The following is a 20,822-nucleotide window of genomic DNA, read 5'->3' as shown; positions in this document are numbered from 1 at the left end:
CATATTTTTCAGAGTTTTCCACACTTCTTGAGTTGTTTTCCTCTTTAGGATTTTCATCCATGGAATTTTTCTTAGGCTCCCTCTCAGTTTGTTAAAATCAGCTTTTTTAAAGTTTAAAACACTGGCTGGAATATGTTCTACTGCTTATGTTTACATTATATTGAATTCCAATATAATGTGATCACTCTTGCCCAAAGTTCCAGCAACTTCAACTCTCCCATCACTTCTTTTCTATTAGTAAGAATTAGGTCCAGTATAGCTTTTCCTCTAGTTCCCTCCTCTACGTTTTGGATGACAAAGTTGTCATCTAGGTTGCTTAGGAATATGTTTGATCTCCCACTTGCTGCAGAGTTTGTCTCCCAGTTGGTATCAGTGTAGTTAAAATCTCCCATTACTACTATGGTATATTTTGTTAATTGTTTAGCAAAAAGTTCATTTATTTCTTCTGCTTGGTTGGGTGGCCTGTAGTATACGCCTATAGCAATGTCATTCTTTTTTCCTTTTATATTGACCCATATGGATTCTAGGAGATTTTCATCCTTGGATTTCTTTAGAGATGTAGTGATCTTTTATATATTAATGCAACTCTACTTCCTCTTTTGTTAGGTCTGTTTCTTTTGAATAGTTGGTATCCTTCCATCAGTACATTCCAGCCATGAGTTTCATCCCACCATGTTTCAGTAATGGCAACTATATATTTACCTTCAGGCACTAGTACTTCAAGTTCACCCTGTTTGTTCCCTAAACTTTGAACATTTGTATATAGGCATTTGAGTCCTTTATGGGGTCTTAAGTATATTTCTTATATCTCCTACTTTGTATCTGGGTTTTCCATCCTTTCCATCACTCTCTACTTCATTGTGTTTTTCCTTTTTTTTCTCTTCTTCTTCTTTCTCTTTACTCCCTACCTCTTTACATGATTGGTTATCTGGTGATTTTTGCTTGGAATTAGGTTCTAAAGGTCTTGAAGATTGCCCCCCTCCCCCCTCAATTTTAGTTTAAAGCCCTTCTGAAAAGCTCTTCCCGAATATATTCTTTCCAGTTCTTGTGAGATTCACTCCATCCCTTGCCAGTAGCACTTCATGTAGGTAATGTAGACCATGGTCAAGGAAACCGAAATTCTCTTGACAAACACTAGTTTTTAAGCCAATGGTTCATTTCTAAAATCCTTTGCTCCTTTATTGGATGTTGGCCTTTTGTTAGAAGTATAGATGAAAACACCACTTGAACTCCTAATTCTTTAATTTTCTTCCCTAGCTGTTTGTAATCTCTTGTATTGTTTTTAGATTCATTGTTGTGTCATTGGTCCTCTCGTGCAGAAGGGGTCGTAATCCATGGGGTTGATTATTTTAGTAAGGTTCTCAGTTACATCTTTGATTTTTGCTCCAGGGAGACAACATACTTCCCTAGACTGACTATCAGTCTGTAGACTATAGTTTCTATTCCCCAAAGAATCAAATCTCTTATCACCAATATTCACCTTTTTCCCCCTAAGGAAGTCTTGGATATTATTCTTCCTGTCATAGAAATGCTGGGTTGTATCTCATTTTTAGAAACTATTAATGACTATGTTTTGGGGGGTTTTTTGTTCCAGAGGGAGGCTATAGAAGCGATTGTTTAGTTCCAGAGGGACTTCACTGGAATGGGCTAGGGTAGATAGTAAGAGCTTTACTCTTGATTGCTGTTTACTTCTAAAAGTGGCATATTTCCATTGGTCTTGCTCTTTAACTTCATATATAGTCATTTTTTGGGGAAACTGTTTAGGGAATACAATTGAACCCTATTGTGTTCAATTTGGGTGTATTTGTTTTCTTTCTTTTTGTTCATATATGGGGTCATTTTTTAAAGAAGTTGTTTGCTTCCTATTGTGTTTAATTTTGGCGTAGTCTTCTTGCTAAAGTTGGGGATTCTCACTTTGTTCACTGAGTTTCAGAGTGGCTAGAGTTGTTTCTAGACCCTTTATTTCTTCTTCTAGTAATTTATATGATTTACATTAGGCATCATATGACAGGTCTTCAGATATCCAGGTCTCAACCCTTTCAGGACTTTAGACAGTACAAATGTTTCAGTTGCGAAGTCACCTGTCTCACAGGTGCAGTTCCAGAAGCTACAGTATTCTGGGTCAATTATTATTTCCAGATACTTTTCTAAAGTAGAGCATATGGCAATAATACAGATGTGATGAAATGAAAGCATTTTATTATTAGATAAATCTACATTCTTAAGGAACATTCTTAAGCTAATTGGGTAAAGAAATTTCTGCTAACATCTAAGTTTCCATTTCATAACTACAGAATTCAGTATTTCAGTTAAAACATAATGGGAGAGCTATGTACATGCCATTTACATATTTCAGTTTTGTTCTCAAAAACAGGAAGATAAAATTCAAGGAAGCACTTCCTAGTGATTGGGATTGGGCACAACTATTGCTGATTTTTGCCAATTGCTGTGCTGTGCCTTTCTTGTGAACTTTACCCATCAATAGAGATGGCCAAAATCAGTTTGGTGCCTCCACAGAAAATGAATCTTAATTGTGGTGGAAATATCACAGTAAATTAAATAACTGACTATGATTACTTTATGTGCTCATGTCTTTTAGACCACATTATGATCATAAATGTTCAGATGTCTTAACATTGGCAACATTGCATTTCAATTTGCTCAGTAATGCAAACTCTTCAAAAATAATAAATAATTACACACAGAGAAAAAAAGAGAGAACAAAAGAGGGAAGAAGCCAAGTATTTAAATTATTTATTTTGGAAGAAATTAGCAAACAAATTCTAACAGGAAATTGATTAGCTCATTAAAAAAGATTAGAATGCATATTAAAGCAAATGGCTAAATAGAAATAGTATAAATAGCAACAGCAAATGAAAATCTATGTATGGGGCCAAGGCTAACAAAGTCAGAAAACTCAGGTGGTAACTGAGAATAGTTGGCTTGCAGAACAAGCAAGGCCAAAAAAAGGGGGTTTCTTCTTCAAACTGAAATATGGATTCTGACTTTGGCAGCATCTGAGGTATCCTAACAGAGATTCTGTAGAAGAAGAGAGATTGTAGATATCATGAAACTTTTCCCTAATGTGGCCTATCGCTTGGCCTGAGAAGAAAGAGAAACAGACTAACCGATTTCTCCTTTGCACAGAAGTAGTGGGGCTTCCCTGCATAAAGAGATCAGAGTTTCTCTAATATGACTCTGTACCAATATATATTATAGCCCAGAAAGTATATGGTAATAGAGAGGAATAGGATTTGGCAATGGCAGACCAAACACCAAACAAACAAACAAACAAGAAACAGGAAAATACAGAGTTTGGATCGTGCTTATGTAAAAGATATGTCCTCCACCCTGCATCATTAATGTATTCATTGTGGCCCTCACAATCTTCAGAAACCATCAGAAGCAGGGGTGAAATGCTCCCGGATCGGATCAGATTGCCTGGTCCGGTAGCGATCTTGGCCGGTGGTTTGGCGATGGTGGAGCTATGGTGGAGCCAAGCTCCGCCCACCCACCTGGGTGTCATTACTTCCTGGTTTTAACTAGGAAGTAATGTGTTTTTTACCTTCTGCGCATGTGCAGAAGGTTTTGTGCATGCGCAGAAGGTCTGCGCGTGCATGTGATGCACGGGCACGGCATGTGCGCTTCCGAACCGGTAAGGAAGGTAAGTAGATTTCACCCCTGATCAGAAGCAATAGGAAAAGGGAATTCTTGCACTGAAGGCTGGATTTTACTTTCTCAGTTATTTACTTTTCTCAAGAGAAAACACACACATAAACACACTTAAGTGTTAGAAAATAAAACGGAGCATGACTTCCAAGTACCTAGAGATATCTTCATAAAAAAAATAGCAAAGAGTACTTAAATATATCATTTTGGGGATCTTACTCTGCCATTGAAATATAGTCAGCAAGTACTGGTCTGGAGACTGAATACTTCTTTAGGCCAATTAGAGCTAGACCCATCAAATTAGAATTTTAGATGGATCAGCTGAAGAATTATGTACAGTACAGTAAAGATAAAATTTCCTGAACTCTTTCTCTGGGTACAAAGCTTTCTGTGTTAAAGTTTCCTGCAGTTAGTTAATCTTATATCACTCAGCATTCTTTGCTGAGAAAGGCAGTCTACAAACAAATTCTTAGGAACAATCGATTCCTAATATATCACGGGTGTCAAATTCATGGCGTCATGTTGCTGTCAGATGACATTTCGTGACGTTTTTCCCATTCGGCGAGCTGAGTGGGCATGGCCTGCGCATGATACATCTGGCCCACAGGTTGTCAGTTTGGCACCCCTGTAATATATGCTTAAAGGTGGGGCTGATTCAGTTCATTGCTTTCAGTGCAGTGGGTCACCATGCAATTGCCATTTGTATTGAAGCATCCACCTCTACTGATTCTACATATATGAATATCTTGTACCTTTCTGTCAGAAAGTAATTTTAATATTCATGTTAGATCACAGAGAAAAAGAAATCGTTTGATGGAAGACTTCGCAAATTTTCCAAGTATCTTTCAATAAAAGTTCACTGTGCAACTATTCCATCCTTTGCTCCTTAACAAAAAAAAGAATGGAAAAATGTTGGAAAATGACAGTCTAGATGTCCCTCCTACCCTGTAAAAGTTTTGTCCAAAAGTAACCTGAAAAGAGCCTTCATGTTCACACCAATTCCTTGACAAGTCAGGAAGTTCCTTTTTTGTTCAAAATGTACTATTTATTAATGTACTAAGTGATGGGAGGGAGAGACCAATAATAATTCTAAGAGAAATGCTAAGGGATTCAGCATTCCTTGCAAGGGGTACAGTATGTATTTGGAAGACATCTATCTAAATATACACACACCTATTTCATTAGAAGCATTTGAGAGCCAGTACAGCCATAATCACAGCTCTCACTATCTTGTTCTCAGCAATTTTACAACCCAAGAAGATGACCCAGAGAAGATATATGCATCCCCAAGTCTCATCACCTTAAAATCACCATACCAAACCTGCAGTTTCAGTTGCCTTAACTTACTCTGTGACACTCTCACCAGCTCTGTAACATTCCAAACGCCTGATGTCACAAAACAGTCCTGGAAGGTCAAATGCCCTGCAAAGAAAAAAAGGCAGACACAGACTGGGTCATGAGGATGGAGTAGAATATGAGAGGCTATAGCAATTGGGGACTGGGATGGCTTGCTATACTGTGTCTGGATAGAAAGAAATTCTAATTTGCTTCTATCTTTTGTCTCTTTTGTGAATTGTATCTTAACCTCAGCTTTGAATCCCATTCCTCCTCCTCCTCTTTCGGGTTTAATTCAAGCCTAGTTCATGATTTCAAATCTGCATATTTACTCCCACTCTAAGATTACAAATCCTACCTTGCTTGCCCCTATATTTATTTCTCAAGAATTCCATATCAATCTACAAAGATCTGTGACTCCTGATCATTCTCTACTTATCCCCACCTTGGTGCAGAAACAGATATTGGTGGGAAAGGAGGGAAAAGGGCTTCAATGAAGTTCAAAATGGAATATAAGAATGTTGAGCATGGAATCCAACTTAGAGTAGAATGTTGAGCAGTGATTCACTCACCATTGGGCAGTGGTTTAATGTCCGCATCTCCTTGCTGGTTTGAATTGTCTGATTGTCCGGATTCTAAAACACACAAGGAAAAAAGAACTTGTCATCAATATATTCCTAGAACTAAGAATCAGAGGCATGTGGTTGACAATGTTGGGCCCTGCTTTATGGCATCATCTACTTTGCTACTTTCATACTGAATGAATGAAAAGAACTGCTCTAAAATTTATAAACTATTTCAGTTTTCCTTCACTTCACTTAGAATTTTAGAATCATAGGGCTGGAAGATACCTTGGAGGTCTTTTATTTCAGTTCCCTGCCCATGGCAGGAGACTTTATAACATCCAGGTCAAATGATTGTCCAATCCTTTCTAGAAAACCTCCAACAATGATGCAGCCACAACTTCAGGAGGCAAGCTGTTCCATTGGTTAATTGCTCTCATTGTCAAAAAGCTTCTCTTTTGTTTCAGGTTGGATATCTCTTCAATGAGTTTCCACCCATTGCTTCTTGTCCTACCCTCAGGTACTTTGGAGAATAAGTCAACCCCCATCTTTCTGTGGCAGCCCCTCATGCACCGTAAGAAAGCTATCATGTCACCTCTAATTCATCTTTTCCTTAGGCTAGGCATAGTTTCCTTAACTGTTCCCTTAACTGTTCCTTGTATGATTTATCCTGCAGATTCCTTATCATGTTGTTGCTCTTCTCTGTATTCTTTTTAGGGTCTCAGCATCTTTTTTTGAGTGTAATTGTGATCAGAACTGGATACAGTATTCCAGGTTCACCTCACTTGTGCAAGATAAAGTGGTACTATCACTTCTTGTTATCTTGGTGCTATCCCTCTCTTGATGCAACCTAGGACTGTACTGGCTTTTTTTAGAAGCTGCCGCACACTGCTGGCTCATATTTAAGTGGTGGTTCACTAGGACACCTAGATCCCTCTCACAACTACTACTGTTGAACCAGGTACCACTTATTCTATAACTACCTTTGACTTTACTTGCTTCAGTGCAGGACCTTACTTTTCTTACTAGTGAACTGCATTTTGTTAGCTAGAGCCCAATAATTAAGTCTGTGAATCTTGAATCTTGAGTCTATCCTGCTAAATGTTAGCAATTTCTCCCAACTTAGTATACTCTGAAAATTTGACGAGCTGTCCTTCTATCCCCTCATCTAGATCATTTATGAAGATGTTGAAGAGCACTGGGCATACTACAGAACCTTGAGGTACCCCACTGCATGCTTTCCTCCATGTGGATGTAGTTCCATGGAGGACCACATGCTGAGTGCAGTTGGTCAGCCAACTAAGAATCCATACGGTGCTGCTATTGTCTCTCCCACATTGTTCTATCTTACCAAGAAGAAGATTGTGGTCTACTTTATCAAGTGCCTTACTGAAGTCTTAAGTATATTATATCCACAGTGTTTCCCTGATCCACTAATTTAGTTACTTTATCAAAGCAGGCAGTAAGGTTTGTCTGTCATGTTCTGTTTTCAGAAAACCCATGCTGGCATCTGGTACTCACTTCATTCCTTTTCTAGATCCTCTTAATCTGCTGCTTGATTATCTTTTCCAGAATTTTCCTGGGTATTTCCCAAATAAATAATTTGGGAAATATTTGATTGCCATTATTAAACACAGATTCCTGACATGCTGTTGTAAAATACAAAGATGTAGTAGACAATTCTTTATTTCATATTTTACAGGATTACAATACGGGAGTCAAGAAGGAATCCTCTCCAATACACATATAGGACATACATATAATTATTGATGTTATTTCTACTTCCATTGAAAATAACAGAAAAGCTTAGCAAGTATGACATTTTGCTTTATTTATTATAAACCATACGGAACAATATATTTTTGTTCAAACAATAATCTTTTGTTAAAAGATATAAATTTTAAAAAATGACTGATATTTCGCCTGTCCTTTTATAATATCCCCAAATCCATTTCTTGAAGCAAGCCATCTTACCTGCTTTTCAATCTTGTCCTGTAAGTATTTTTGCCCTGTGGGATTGTTCCAGTTTACATATTATGAGCACATTGTGCAATCTGTAAGGCTAGTATTAAAACTGAGCAAATTTGATATTTTGTTTTTTGTGCTGATGGCACCATGATATTTAAATGAGTCATATCATGATTCTTCCTTAGACAAGAGTTCAAACTTTATAGGAAATAAAATTCTGGTTTATGGCAGATTTCACTGGACAAATAAAAATCTGGAGGCCATATAGCTGAAGGATCAGTTTATAATCCATTTCAAAATATAACAGAGTAAAACAGAAATATTGTTCTATGACAAATGAATGTAACCCACTAAAGAGAATCTTATTAAAGATTGAAAACCAAATTATATGTAGAAAAGTCTAAGAATTTAAATCCTGGTTGTTGTATCATTTAATTTGTAATATCAAAAAAGAGAGAATTGCACATGTGAAACGGGCATTTTAATCTTACTTCACTACCTTTCTTAATTAAAAAAGTATCTCCTATGTTATCAAGACTATCATTTGACCAGATCCATACATGCAGAGTTCAAGCTAACTACTTTATTATGTTTGAGTCTGACTATAATGCAGGAATTTCCCCAGTCTGGCAGTCTACTCCTGGGAACAATTAGATAAGGCTCCAAGAAACTGCATATGGATTGGACCTAGCACTTTTGTAGTTGCCTGGTGATTCTAGGCTATCTCTGTGCTTGATCTCTCCTCCCTGCCAGGCTGTGTGCTTCCCAATGTGAACATCTGAGAATTTAGGAGATAGAGTTGGGAGTGGAATAGAGAACTGGCACCATGTTTCCTTTGAAGCAGTCACTTCATTCTGTCTAATGGTCTTTTTAAAATCATGGTTTTGTGAATAAGCCACAATGCCTAGGCATAAAGCCAGCCTGTATATGATGGTAGCAAACTCATTCCTTTAATAGCAGGCCTGCATGAATCAAGTAAAAGAGAGGGGGGAGGAAAATCCAATTTAAAGAACAATTTGGTTATGCTACCTTTTCTTCCTTTTCATACTATCTCAGCAGTTTGTTCTCTGAAGGGATTCTCCCCACAATCCCAGCCAGATTCAGATACAAGTTTGGTTAGAAGAAAATCTTGATTATTCAGGATAGTTTGAAGAAAAAGTTAATGTTTTATTCTACAAAAGAATGGTAGACAGCTGAATACTGTATATCCCCTCTAACTGCAGAAGAAAAAGGATTACCTCTGTGCTCTCAGAATAATCGCCTGCAAATATGGAAGCAACTCCATTATTTCCTCCAGCTTCCTTTGCTATTTTTGCCACACTGAAGAGATTCCTGATTCTGCACTCATAAAACCTTTAGCAGCTTTTCCTTTTCCATACAGTTCCTCAAGGCCATATTATGGCTTAAATATGGCTCTTCCTGAAGTATTATCATCTAATATCTCCGCTCCTTCCGTCGGGACTTGAAGACGGCTTTTCAAACAAATAGGCTGAGACTGATTCCTGGCTTTATTATTTACTATTTATTATTTATTATTACTATAATTAATTATTTGGATTAAATTATGATTTTATTGTACTTGTTTCTTAACTTGTGTTCGCCACCCTGAGTCCTTCGGGAGAATGGCGGCATATAAATACATGTAATAAATAAATAAATAAATAAATAAATAAATAAATAAATAAATAAATAAATAAATAAATAATAACTCTCAGACCTGAAAAGGTCCTGAACACTGCTTGTCCAATCCTATGTACCTCTGCTGAAATATCCCACAAGCACATTAACCTGTTAAATTTGGAAGACAAATGCTTGACTATAATAAACATGTGGTATGAATGCCTATATTTAAACTATATTTAGTCTAATGAAGAAAAGGGCAAGGAGTGACATGATAGCAGTCTTCCAATATCTAAGGTGGTGTCATGAAAAAGAGGGGCTCAACCTATTCTCCAAAGAACCTGAGGGCAGGACAAGAAGTAGCAGATGGAAACTTATCAAAGAGAGATCCAACATAGAAATAAGGAGAAATTTCCTGACAATAAGAAGAATTAATCAGTATGACTTCTGTGTTACATGGATAAATATTACCAAGCAACCTTTTATGATTCTGATAAGCATCACAAAGTTTAAGAAATGCTTTGAGTACTATATGTATGGTATATATTGATACTACATATAAAAATGGTACACAGGATTGGAAAGATCGGAAATAATTTTCTGATAAAGACAGGATCCTAACAATGACTTTGCATAACTCTATGCATGTGCATACTCAAAATATTGTGTACAATATTAGGTTGTGTCACTGAACTGAAAAGAAATGCCAGAAAAACAACCAAAATAATTAACAGGAGGGAGCAATTAGTCCTCAACTTACATCCACTTCTTTAATGATGATTCGAAGTTATGATGGCCTTGAAAAAAATGCTTTATGACCTGTACTTGCAGTTAAGGCCACCATCCACCCATGGTCATGTGATCGGTTTGGTTGCTTGGTAACCAGCTTGCATTTGACTAGTTGCAGCATCCTGTGTCACATGATTATGACAATTACTTTTGCCAGATTCTGGCAAAAAACATTCATTGAAAAAAGCTGAATTTGCTTAATGACCATGTGATTTGCTTAACAAGCATGTGATTAGGTTAATGACCACAGTGATTTTCTTTGCATCCACAATATAAATGGTTGCAAAATTGTTAGCATAAGTTGAGGACTACCTGCATCTTATAAGAAAAAGTTTTAATATTTGGGTCTTCTTATCCCAAATAACAGAAACGATCTCTATGTGTAGTTATGTAGGAGGGGATCATAGTGTTCTGCATGATGTGGAGAAAGTAGGGAGTCAGAACTTTTAAGCCCACTAACATTAGAATTCATGAGATCATCTAAACTTTGATATTGGGATATTTAAATGAGATCAAATAAAATATTTACAGAGAAAAGTGAAACTATAAAACATATTAGTAAAATGTATCATTTTGATAGCTTAAAAATGAATTTGCAGAGGGATACTGCTAATGGTCGCCACTAATTATCAAAACAATATATTATGTCCTTTGTCAGTGGTTTTAAATAGAGGTTCTGATTTGCCTGGTGTATTTGTATACATGTCCTTTTTGGAATTCAACAATGCTTGCCTATATTTTTAAAGTAGGAAAAATAATTTGAAGATGCTTATGTAATATAATATAATATAAGCAATATTTTACAATATTTCATGTCTAACAAGGATTTTAATGCATGAAAACTAGAGTTATCTTAGAAAAATTAATTCAAAATCAGGAGGTATGGATCTGTTTCCCTAATTCTTCTTACCCTTGCTAGGGTTTCCAGCTTCCTGTCATATCTACTTGGAGAAAAACAATTTTGGCAGATGGCATTGTTTTGAACATGCCAAAATCCCCTCTTCTACATAATATCTTGAAGGAATTCTATGCTAAAGAATAGAGATAATGTCTATACTAAACAAGTACTTCCTCCTTGTTTGGCAAGAGGAAAGATTAAGTCTCTTGCTTAATAAAAAAAATGTATTTTTCTGAAAGTAGAATGTTAAAATACAGGTCATATTTCAATCCAAATGGAGGATAAGACTCATAGAGTCCCTTGGCAGAGTCTGTGAAATATGTTCTGTACAAGACCTAACTGAACTTTGAGTGTCCTGGATAAAAATTAGAAATGCCGTCTTGGAACTGTCAAATTCCAGGTGACCACTAGATGGCAGCAAAGAGTCAGAGACAACTTGTGATTCTTTCCTATTATTTAGTGGCTTTCTGGGTTTCTGCAGCCCAGGTATGGTAGCCCTAATAAAAGCATCAATTTCCACAAATCCCTCAGAAGGAAAAAGAACATCTGAAATAAAATGCCAGAAGAAAAATTTCAAATCATTGGCTATCATAAATGTTTCAGCTCTACGCCACTGTGCTTTAGGACTGCCTGTCTCATGGTGCTTGTCCTAATTTAGTGTAGGTCACTAGTTGCAGAACTCAGGTTAGCTACATCAACAGTGCCGTACAAGGTTACCTTTTATCAGCGTCAAATAAAAGCAGAAAGAAGAAAGGAAATATGTCTCTTGCTCTGCAACAGCTGGGGAAGCATGAGGAAATATTTCAGAGTTAGTTCTCTCCTCCCCTTACCCCCACCCACCCCCCTTCTCTTTTTCCTTCTTTTCTACAGTTGGCTAAGGCACACTGTTCCCTTCCGGCCTTGCAACTGTTGGCAGCCATTTTAAAACTTGGCAGCCATTTTAGTGCTGGCGGCTAAGTGCGCTCCCACAATGCCGGCAGCAAGCAACTGACACACGGACAGAGGAGTATGGTTTTGCTTAGCCCAGGGATAGATGGAAGATAAATTCTTAAGCATGAGGGGCTTGCTTCAGAATTAATATATCATCACTTTTATTTTTCTTTCTAGTTTAAAAATTCTGCCACAGCTGATAGCCAGCTGAAGGAGACAGATAGAAGAAGAAAAAAAAGGCAAAATGCACTTAGAGAACCCTGCTGCATTCGGTTAGATTCATGCATCATAACTGCTTGCATTAATGCTAAGAAATAATCTAAAAGCAACATCAATAAATAGCAGCAAATTAAAAGCACACATTGAAGGAATGTGCTGGTCAGTCAGTTATTTCTCTGTGAGGTATCTCAAGGCAGGATGGCAAAGGCATTGCCCTTAGTGGGAACAGTGAGACAAAAAGTTCTGCATAGGACATGTGGAGAAGGACACAAGGAAGGAACTCTTTCAGGCACCAAGGCATTTAATGACTTTTCAGGTATTCAGAGTTAAACTCGGGAACAACCAGTCAGCAGCATATCACGTTAAGGGTCAGTTTAATATGGTCCTAGAGATTACTGAAACAGAGCTAGTCCTGGCTATGTTTGTGTTTCAGGAGAGAGATCAGTCACAACAGGGACACTGGCCTTCTCAAGCCTGGTATTTAGTCCATGTTCCAGTTACAGACTTGGAGAGCAGCCTCATTTTAATAAACTGTCCATCTGATTTGGTTGACTGACACTCTTCCAATCAACATCTCCTTAGTTAAATGGAATTTTTTTGTATTCATCCCAAAATTCTGGTCTTCACCTGGCCCATTGTTGACTCTGCACAGCAAAGGATTAAAAAGATTTTTTTGACCTGTGAGGAAAGTACAAGTCAAATAGAATTGAGCTTCCTATGCATCCTGATGGTTCCAAATTTCAAATTCTCATAGAACATCTCCTAGCAGCCTTGTATAAACAACAAAGTACAATACAAACTGGATCATCAGAAGTGATGATTAACACTGATGATGTTATCTACTTTGGGCAATGAAACCTCTGCAAGCAAGCAACCAAGCTCAGAGAGCATGAAGGCATCCTCATGTAGGCAGATTCCTTGAATGGCATTTTTGTCCAGAGCCAGTCTATTGAAAATCTTAATTAAAAAAAAAAAACTAAGTATATTCAACTAGAATATTCATCCAGATGAAGAGTTGAAGACTTAATTGACAGTTATTTAGATCAAATATGAATGAAAGCAGCTGACTCCATCCAGCCATTGCTGTGCTGATAACACACTACTACTGAGACAGGCTTTATATCACTTCTGTTATCAAATAGAGGCCATGCAGTACTAAAAAGCACAACTAGGAAGAGAGTATGTTCAAACTACTGCAATGTTACATGAATTTACTATTTAATATAAATAAAGTAAAATGTTTAGAAGATTAAAGAAATGTTCAAAGCCAAAAGAAAAGTTTCCTTTTTTGATGGCAAAAAAGACCTAGGAACAGGTTTCCAAATTAGGGATGAGCTCTGTATGCAATCCTTATAATTTTGTAAGAAAAAGGATCTGCAAGCAATGTCTTTTAAAATGAAATATTAAATTCAGGCAGTAATCTAAAAATAGAATGGAGCAGACTTTCAAAAATACCTCTGGGTGTTTTTCAAGTAATACTGTAAATATGAGGTAGCATTTCTGGGTTGATTGGGGATTAAAATAAACTGAAATGAAAGTAACAGATTCACCTATAGTAGAAGGATAGAGTGTTTTTTAAATATATATAAAAATGGATATAAAATATATTCCTTTTTCTTCTTCCAATATACCATATGGGTTGGAAATGGATACCTCAGACCAGCCATACCGGTTGAGAAATATAGTTTGACAAATGGCTTAACAATATTTATATTCCAATTTAGGGTTTCTCGTTGAGAGGTAATTGAAAATCACTTGCCACTTCTTTGGTCAAAATCTCCATAAAGTTAAATTTAGTCCAGAAATGCCCACAAGGACTGTATTAGAATTGCTGTCTTGGAATGACCAGGCAAACTATTCTTTTTCAGGACAAAATATACCATCAACATCATCATAACACTCAGCATTCCCATAACCTTTGTGGGTTTCTATAATTCAAAGTCTTCCATCGGCACTACACTTTGCCCACAATCTGACATGAAATAAGACAAATCCCTTTGCCTTTGTTGGTTTGTTTGGCAATTGGGTAGGTGTTTTGCATGTACATGTGTGCATGTATATGTATGTACATGCCATGACTTCCTCAAACTGGCTTAAGAGTCTTTTCCTCAAAGGCTGTGATCTCCTAGCCTCAGAGGTGCTTTTATCTAACAAAATAAACCCTTATCAGGAGGCAGCAGCTGAACAAACAAACAAGCCCATTGCCCCTGCAGAAGAAACACTTTGCTGAGCTCTTTATCTATCCCTTACAGGCCTGGTAAATCTCCTCTTCCCAAGCAATAGGCAGGGAAGGAGAAAGGGGCAATCTTACCCAGTCCACAGGCAGTTGCCCCTTCTTTAATATCATTACAGAAAGATATAGAAAAGTGGTCATGGTTGCCATTTTAGGCAAAGGTTGCTATCTGGGGACTCTTCGTTTAAACCCAAAAAGTACACATATGTGTATTGTGCTTCATGTTTGATTTTTCAACAAGATGCACTTCCAAAAACTGAAAAAAAAAAGTTAACTGAGAGGACTGAAGTCAATGCCTAAGAATCAGCCTAGAAACCCTCTTCAAACTATTTTAGAACTACATCCTTGAACTTCAGGCTTGGTTTGAGTCATGACTGTTAGCTAATCAATATCCCTTTGCAATAAAATAGAGAAAAGAAGAAAGAAAGAAAAAAGGAGGGAGGGAGGGAAGGAGGGAAGGAAGGAGAAAACAACTAAAATAGAAGGCAAGGCTCAAGTCAGATATTTCATTTTCATTTTTCAGAACTACTGCTGAAATGGAAGGCTCAGCAACTATATGTCTTAATAGCCGGTTGTTTTTTTTAGGTTACTGAACTTCCTCAGTCCATGTTATTGCTTTTTGATTCACATCTGGAACTGAATGCACAACAACCAAATGATGAAATTATTTCAAAGTGTACAACTAGCTTATATTGGATAAAGGAGGGAAGGAATTGGAGTAAATGGGCCAGATGACATGACCCTGATCTGGCAGCAACTTAAATGGGAGAAAGAATCTTTAGACTACAAGTAGGAAATTCTCTTGAAGGGGATTGGGAAGACAAGCATAAGATTGTTTTCTTCTTCTGCAAGATGTTCTTTTAAGCATGAGGTACTGACATTCTTCTATATGACATTGTTTCAGGTATTATATTCCCCCTTCAACCTTCTCCAGACTAAACATTTCTTTAGTCTCAATGATTACTCTGATAATTTGCACTTCTATTCTGTGTTCTTGTTCCATTTTGCCTGAATGTATCCTAATGTAGTGCCAAGAACTAAACAATACTTGAGTTGGGATTTGATTAATACAGAATAAAATGAAATAATTATTTCTCATAATTAGGAAACTATACTTTTCAGGATGTAATTTGAAGACTAAAACTATATTTACGGTTTTTTTTGAAGCTCCTTCATATAACTGGCTTGTACTTGGATTGTATTGAATGAATATTTGAAGAACTTTTTTGATGAGTAACATCATCAAACAAGGTATCCTCCATCTTATCTTTTAATTACTTTTACCTCAATGAAGAGCTTTAATTTTGTTAAATTTAATTCAACCAGTTTTATTAATCTATCAAGACAGTTTTAAATTTTATGTTTTCTAGGAAACTAATTGTTCTATCCAATTTTATGTAATTTACACATTTGATAACCATTCCTACCTCCTCTTGATACAAGTCATTAATAAAAATCTTGAGGAGTACAGAACTCAGAGTTGAAACTTGTGGTGTCCCACCTAGTACTGCATTCTAATTTGATGATGAATAACTGATGAGATTCTTTTATTATAATTTTAAAGCCAGATATTTGATTTGATTTGATTTGATTTATATGCCGCCCTTCTCCGGAGACTCAGGGCGGCTTACAACGTGCTAAGCAATAGCCTTCATCCTTTTGTATATTTATACAAAGTCAGCTTATTGCCCCCACAAACTGGGTCCTCAATTTACCTACCTTAGAAAGGATGGAAGGCTGAGTCAACCTTGAGCCTGGCGAGATTCGAACCTGCAGTAATTGCAGGCAGCTGGTCTTAATAACAAGGTGCTTTAGACCACTGTACTACCAAGGCTCCTTGTATATATGATATATATATATATATAATATATGAATACATTTAATTTTCATGCCATCCATCTTACACTTTATTAGATCATTAATCAACATATGATGGGGCACTATGTTAAATGTTTTACTGAAGTAAACCTATAGCATTCCCATAATTTATTTAAGAAGTTACTTAATAAAAAATGAGATTAAGGCTTCTCTACTTTTGACATATCTGTGTTCACCTTGGCTAATAATATTGTTGGCTAATAATAATGTTGTTGTTGTTTTAATTTACGGCCAAAATATTTAATTATTTTAAACTGTTTTTAAATTTTGTATGTTCTGTTTTTTACTTTGGCTGTTCACCGCCCTGAGTCCTATTTGGAGAAGGGCGGTATAGAAATGGAAACAAACAAATAAATAAATAAATAAAATAATATCATTGTTTTCAAAGTGATTACAAATGAATATTTTTATTATTTACTCTAGAGCTTTTCCATATGTTGTATTGATGTTAGATTCACTGCTCTATAGTTCCCTCAATCTCCTCTTTTCCTGTTTTTGAAGACAGAAAATATTTGCCTTCTTCCAGACATTTGATTGTTTTTATTATGCTATTTGGTTGTTTTGGTTTATTGTTTGCCTTTTTGTTGTATGCTATCCACAGTCGTATTGTTTTAGTTGGGTGGTCTTATAAATCTACTAAACTAAACTAAACTAAAACTAAACTAAACTAAACTGGCAGGCATCTTATCCTTTCTGGGGATTTTCCAGGGCTAATGTATAATTTAGCCAAGCCATCAATAAATTCTTTCAGCACTTAGGATGTAATATTTGGTCCTGGATATTTAATTTTTTTCAAGGAAAATGAGAAATATGCTGATAATTGCAGAGAAACAGGCTGACAACACAGCATCCACCAAATAAACAGAAACACTGTCAGTCTCGGTCTTCAATCTCGCCCCTTCAACCTGTTGTTTAAAAGAGATCTTACAATAACTTCTTATCAGAGAACAGTGAGCCATAATAGGAATTAAACGTTGCTCTTTATCCATTAGCATTTTGCTATCTTTACTGAGAATCTGATGTACTACTTCTTTTCTCTTCCATTTCTTTTCAACACATCTGAAGAAGAGCCCTTGGAAAAAGATGTTTACCAAGGTCTTACAATTCTTTTGGCATATTCAGCTGAATTTAAATTTTATCTTTCTGGATACTTTTACCTTTCTTGATACTTTGTGATCAGCTTCCCTTTCAATTACTATTTAAAATGTTCATCATCAATCTCACCTTACATGATAAGTGTCTAGTTCGGGATGGTACCCAAGCAAAGACAAAGATTGACATATGATATTCCCCCGCCCTCCCAAATTTCTCTGTTTGGCAAGAAACGTGCTAAAACTTAGGGCCCTGTTCAAGGAGACAATAATTAACTTAGTTAAATTGTACCAGTTTTATTTTGAATTCTATTTGTATGTATCAACCTCTTTGTGGCTGGCAAACTGAGGAAACAAGGACCATTTGGATTTCTGGAATGATCTTTATTGCTAGTAGGGCAATATAACAGAATCTTGAAAGCCTTCCAAAACATCTTTCCAAATCATTTTTTTCCTAGAGTAATTAAGAAATGATTACTGTGAGCCTCTCCTCACGCTTTTACCCTCACATCTCATGGGATAAGGAATCTTTTCTGCAACAATTCTGCTTTTTTCCCCCATTTTCCCAGGAAATATGAGACATTCTATCCATTTGTGATTGCTTCTATACCTTGCTTTCTCAAATATTTCCTTTTCCCCAATAAACTCCTTTTTATATTCTTTGATTTGCTTGGATGGTTTTCTCAAGAAATTTCTTATTAAAACTTTCCCATGTGTAAGACCACATAGTTAGAACTCACCATGATTCCTTCGAGGGGCGGGTTTCAAAACTCGTCGCTACCGGTTCGCTCATGGGTGCTCGTGCACTCATGCGCAATGCTTCTGCGCTGCGCAGAAGCGTCCGGGCGGGTGGACGGAGCCTGCCGCTGCCGCTACCAATTCGCTCGATCTGGAGAGAACTGGTAGCATCCCACCACTGATCCTTCATAGAAGTACTAGAAATTCCATAGCTAAATAAAGTAAAGGATGTCAAGGAATTCATCTTGACTGATGGCACTCTTTCATAATTTTCTTTCATTAGAGGACCCTTAGAAAAATATGTTTGTCAAGGTAATTTTAAAATATTCCCTACCTGATTTGTAGCACTAAGCACATCCAAATACATTTTTACAGCTCCTTGTGAATGAAACACATCCTGTTTTAGCAGTGTATCAAATAGATCAGCATTTTTCAAACTGGGGTGCCATGAGTGTCTAAGGAAGCAAGTTGTTCGCTCAAATACTGACAATTATCTATCACTAGACCTTTGCTTCTTGAACAGGGGTTCTAGAACAGTCTGAAAAAAGATTGAAACTTCCTGATGCAGATGAAGCAGATAATGGTCCACAAAATCAAATTTGTGCAAACAGCACAATCATCTGATCCATAGACCTTTAAAGGCCACATTGTTCTTTGTAGCATCATTAGCCAGAAAAGATAATTATCAATGGATTTGAGAACTTCTGGAATTTCTTCTGTTACAACCCTATCCTTGCTCTTGGCAGATAGCTAATTTTATGAAGCAATGGTCCAGTCAGCCCATTTGTTTCCGTTCCTGCAGAAGTGAGCTTACCACAACACCTTCTATTCTGGCAGGGCACAGCTGCATCCCATCTGCCCTTCAGGTTACATATTCTGCCTCCTGTTCTGCAATCTGTTTTTTCTTCCCCTGAAAACTAAGAGATTGAGTCTTCTGGGAAGACCTCAAGGGTGTTCCTTACTTTCACAAATGCAGATTATCTTCTCCCTTGCATACTAGGTTTGCCCCTTTGACTGTCCTTATGGGGAATGTTGTCTTCCATCAGATCCTGCTGTGACACCTCCTTTCTTGAAGCAGATATCACTGAAGTATTTCAGATCTTCTATTAGGTTTCTTCCCCCTTCAAGTCATGCTATAAACTTGCACTTGCTTCAAATATATTCCAGACTGTTCCTTGACAAGCATTCCACATTGCCACAAGCATCATAGGTTATAACTGCAGAATTCTATCCATTTGTCTAACTTTATTTCATAAGATAATACCTCTGGAAGATTCTTGTAACACATGGGAAACTAATTTTTGAATTAGAATTATCTTGATACAAGAATTTTTCTCTTCTATATTTTTTTAAAAATAATTTTCATTGTATGTGCGGTCTTATCACTTCTCATATATAACATGGGAATAATACAACAGTATTCTATTTTTAAGACTGATGCAGTTTCAAGAAGAATGAAAAATTATGGATACTACCCTTCAGCTTTGCTGGGAGAAATATCAACAACCTCAGATATGTAGATGATACCACTCTAATGGCAGAAAGCGAAGAGGAACTAAAGAGCCTCTTGATGCGGGTGAAGAAGGAGAGTGCAAAAGTTGGCTTGAAACTCAACATTAAGAAAACTAAGATCATGGCATCTGGCCCTCTCAATTCCTGGTAAATAGATGGGGAAGAAATGGAGGTAGTGACAGATTTTATTTTCCTGGGCTCCAAGATCACTGCAGATGGGGACTGCAGCCAAGAAATTAAAAGACGTTTGCTCCTGAGGAGGAAAGCTATGGCAAATCTAGACAGCGTACTAAAAAGCAGAGACATCACCCTGCCAACAAAAGTGCATATAGTCAGGGCTATGGTTTTCCCGATTGCAAGGTATGGCTGTGAAAGTTGGACCATAAGAAAGGCTGAGCGCCAAAGAATTGAGGCCTTTGAACTATGGTGCTGGAGAAGACTCCTGAGAGTCCCTTGGACTGCAAGGCAATCAAACCGGTCAGTCCTAGAGGAGATCAACCCTGCCTGCTCTTTAGAAGGCCAGATCCTGAAGATGAAACTGAAATACTTTGGCCACTTAATGAGAAGGAAGGACTCACTGGAGAAGAGCCTAATGCTGGGAATGATTGAGGGCAAAAGAAGGGGACGGCAGAGAACACGGTGGCTGGATGGTGTCATTGAAGCAGTTGGCATGAGCTTAAATGGTCTCCCGGGGATGACAGAGGACAGGAAGGCCTGGAGGAACGTTGTCCATGGGGTCGTGACCAGTTGGACACGACTTCGCAACTAACAACCCTTCAGCTGCTTTATTCTTTACTTTTCTTTTAGTTGTATTATTGTGTCTGTTTTAAAATGTTCTCCCTATGAAATTGTGATTTCCCTCACAACATAAAAATTACAAATGGCTATATATTTTTATTTTCTGAGCTGAATGGAATTTGATTTATTTGTTTTAGTGATTTGTACTTAACTTTTGCTCAAATTATCTTCTGGACAGTAAAAAAAAATGAAATAATCTAACTGCTTTTGTTCCTCTGGCTGGTGACCATGAGTTTTCCTTCATTTCTATTGTCTCAAGATAAGTAATAAGTGCACTCCCAAATGGACAGTTCCTAAATACTAGCAATCAAATGACACTGTATAGCCATTCTGTGTTTTCCTGTTAAACAGATTTTTTTATGAAAAGGAAAAAGACAGAGATGCTGGGAAAATACTGTACAGTTACAAATGAAACACAATATTGTCTGGACACTGTTAAAATTTCAATTAGGCAGGATGGTTGCACAATAAAAGTCTTGCCCAGAAGCACACTTAGTGCAGATGTAATCTGGTTGCAGCTGCTCTCTTTCTCTGGCTAATGGATTAGGCCAAGTTTACCCATTGTTGGGGTAAAGATGCAA

General features: G+C 37.0%; 1 protein-coding gene across 8 annotated transcripts in view; it reads right to left on the bottom strand.

Annotated features, from left to right (window-relative positions):
• NFIX (nuclear factor I X) overlaps positions 1–20,822 on the bottom strand; it is a 228,392-nt gene that overhangs the window by 48,041 nt on the left and 159,529 nt on the right. For all 8 annotated transcript variants that reach the window (XM_070938268.1, XM_070938260.1, XM_070938262.1 and 5 more), the window contains exons 3-4: positions 5,577–5,639; positions 5,017–5,091 (exon numbers count right to left, since the gene is read on the bottom strand). In XM_070938268.1, coding sequence (XP_070794369.1) covers positions 5,017–5,091; positions 5,577–5,639 — 138 coding nt within the window. The remainder of the gene's footprint in view (positions 1–5,016; positions 5,092–5,576; positions 5,640–20,822) is intronic.

Source organism: Pituophis catenifer, unplaced genomic scaffold, assembly GCF_029215685.1.
Source record: "Pituophis catenifer annectens isolate HBS135680 unplaced genomic scaffold, rPitCat1.0.hap2 SCAF_2, whole genome shotgun sequence".
Taxonomy (NCBI): domain Eukaryota; kingdom Metazoa; phylum Chordata; class Lepidosauria; order Squamata; family Colubridae; genus Pituophis; species Pituophis catenifer.
This window is presented reverse-complemented; position numbering and strand designations above follow the sequence as displayed.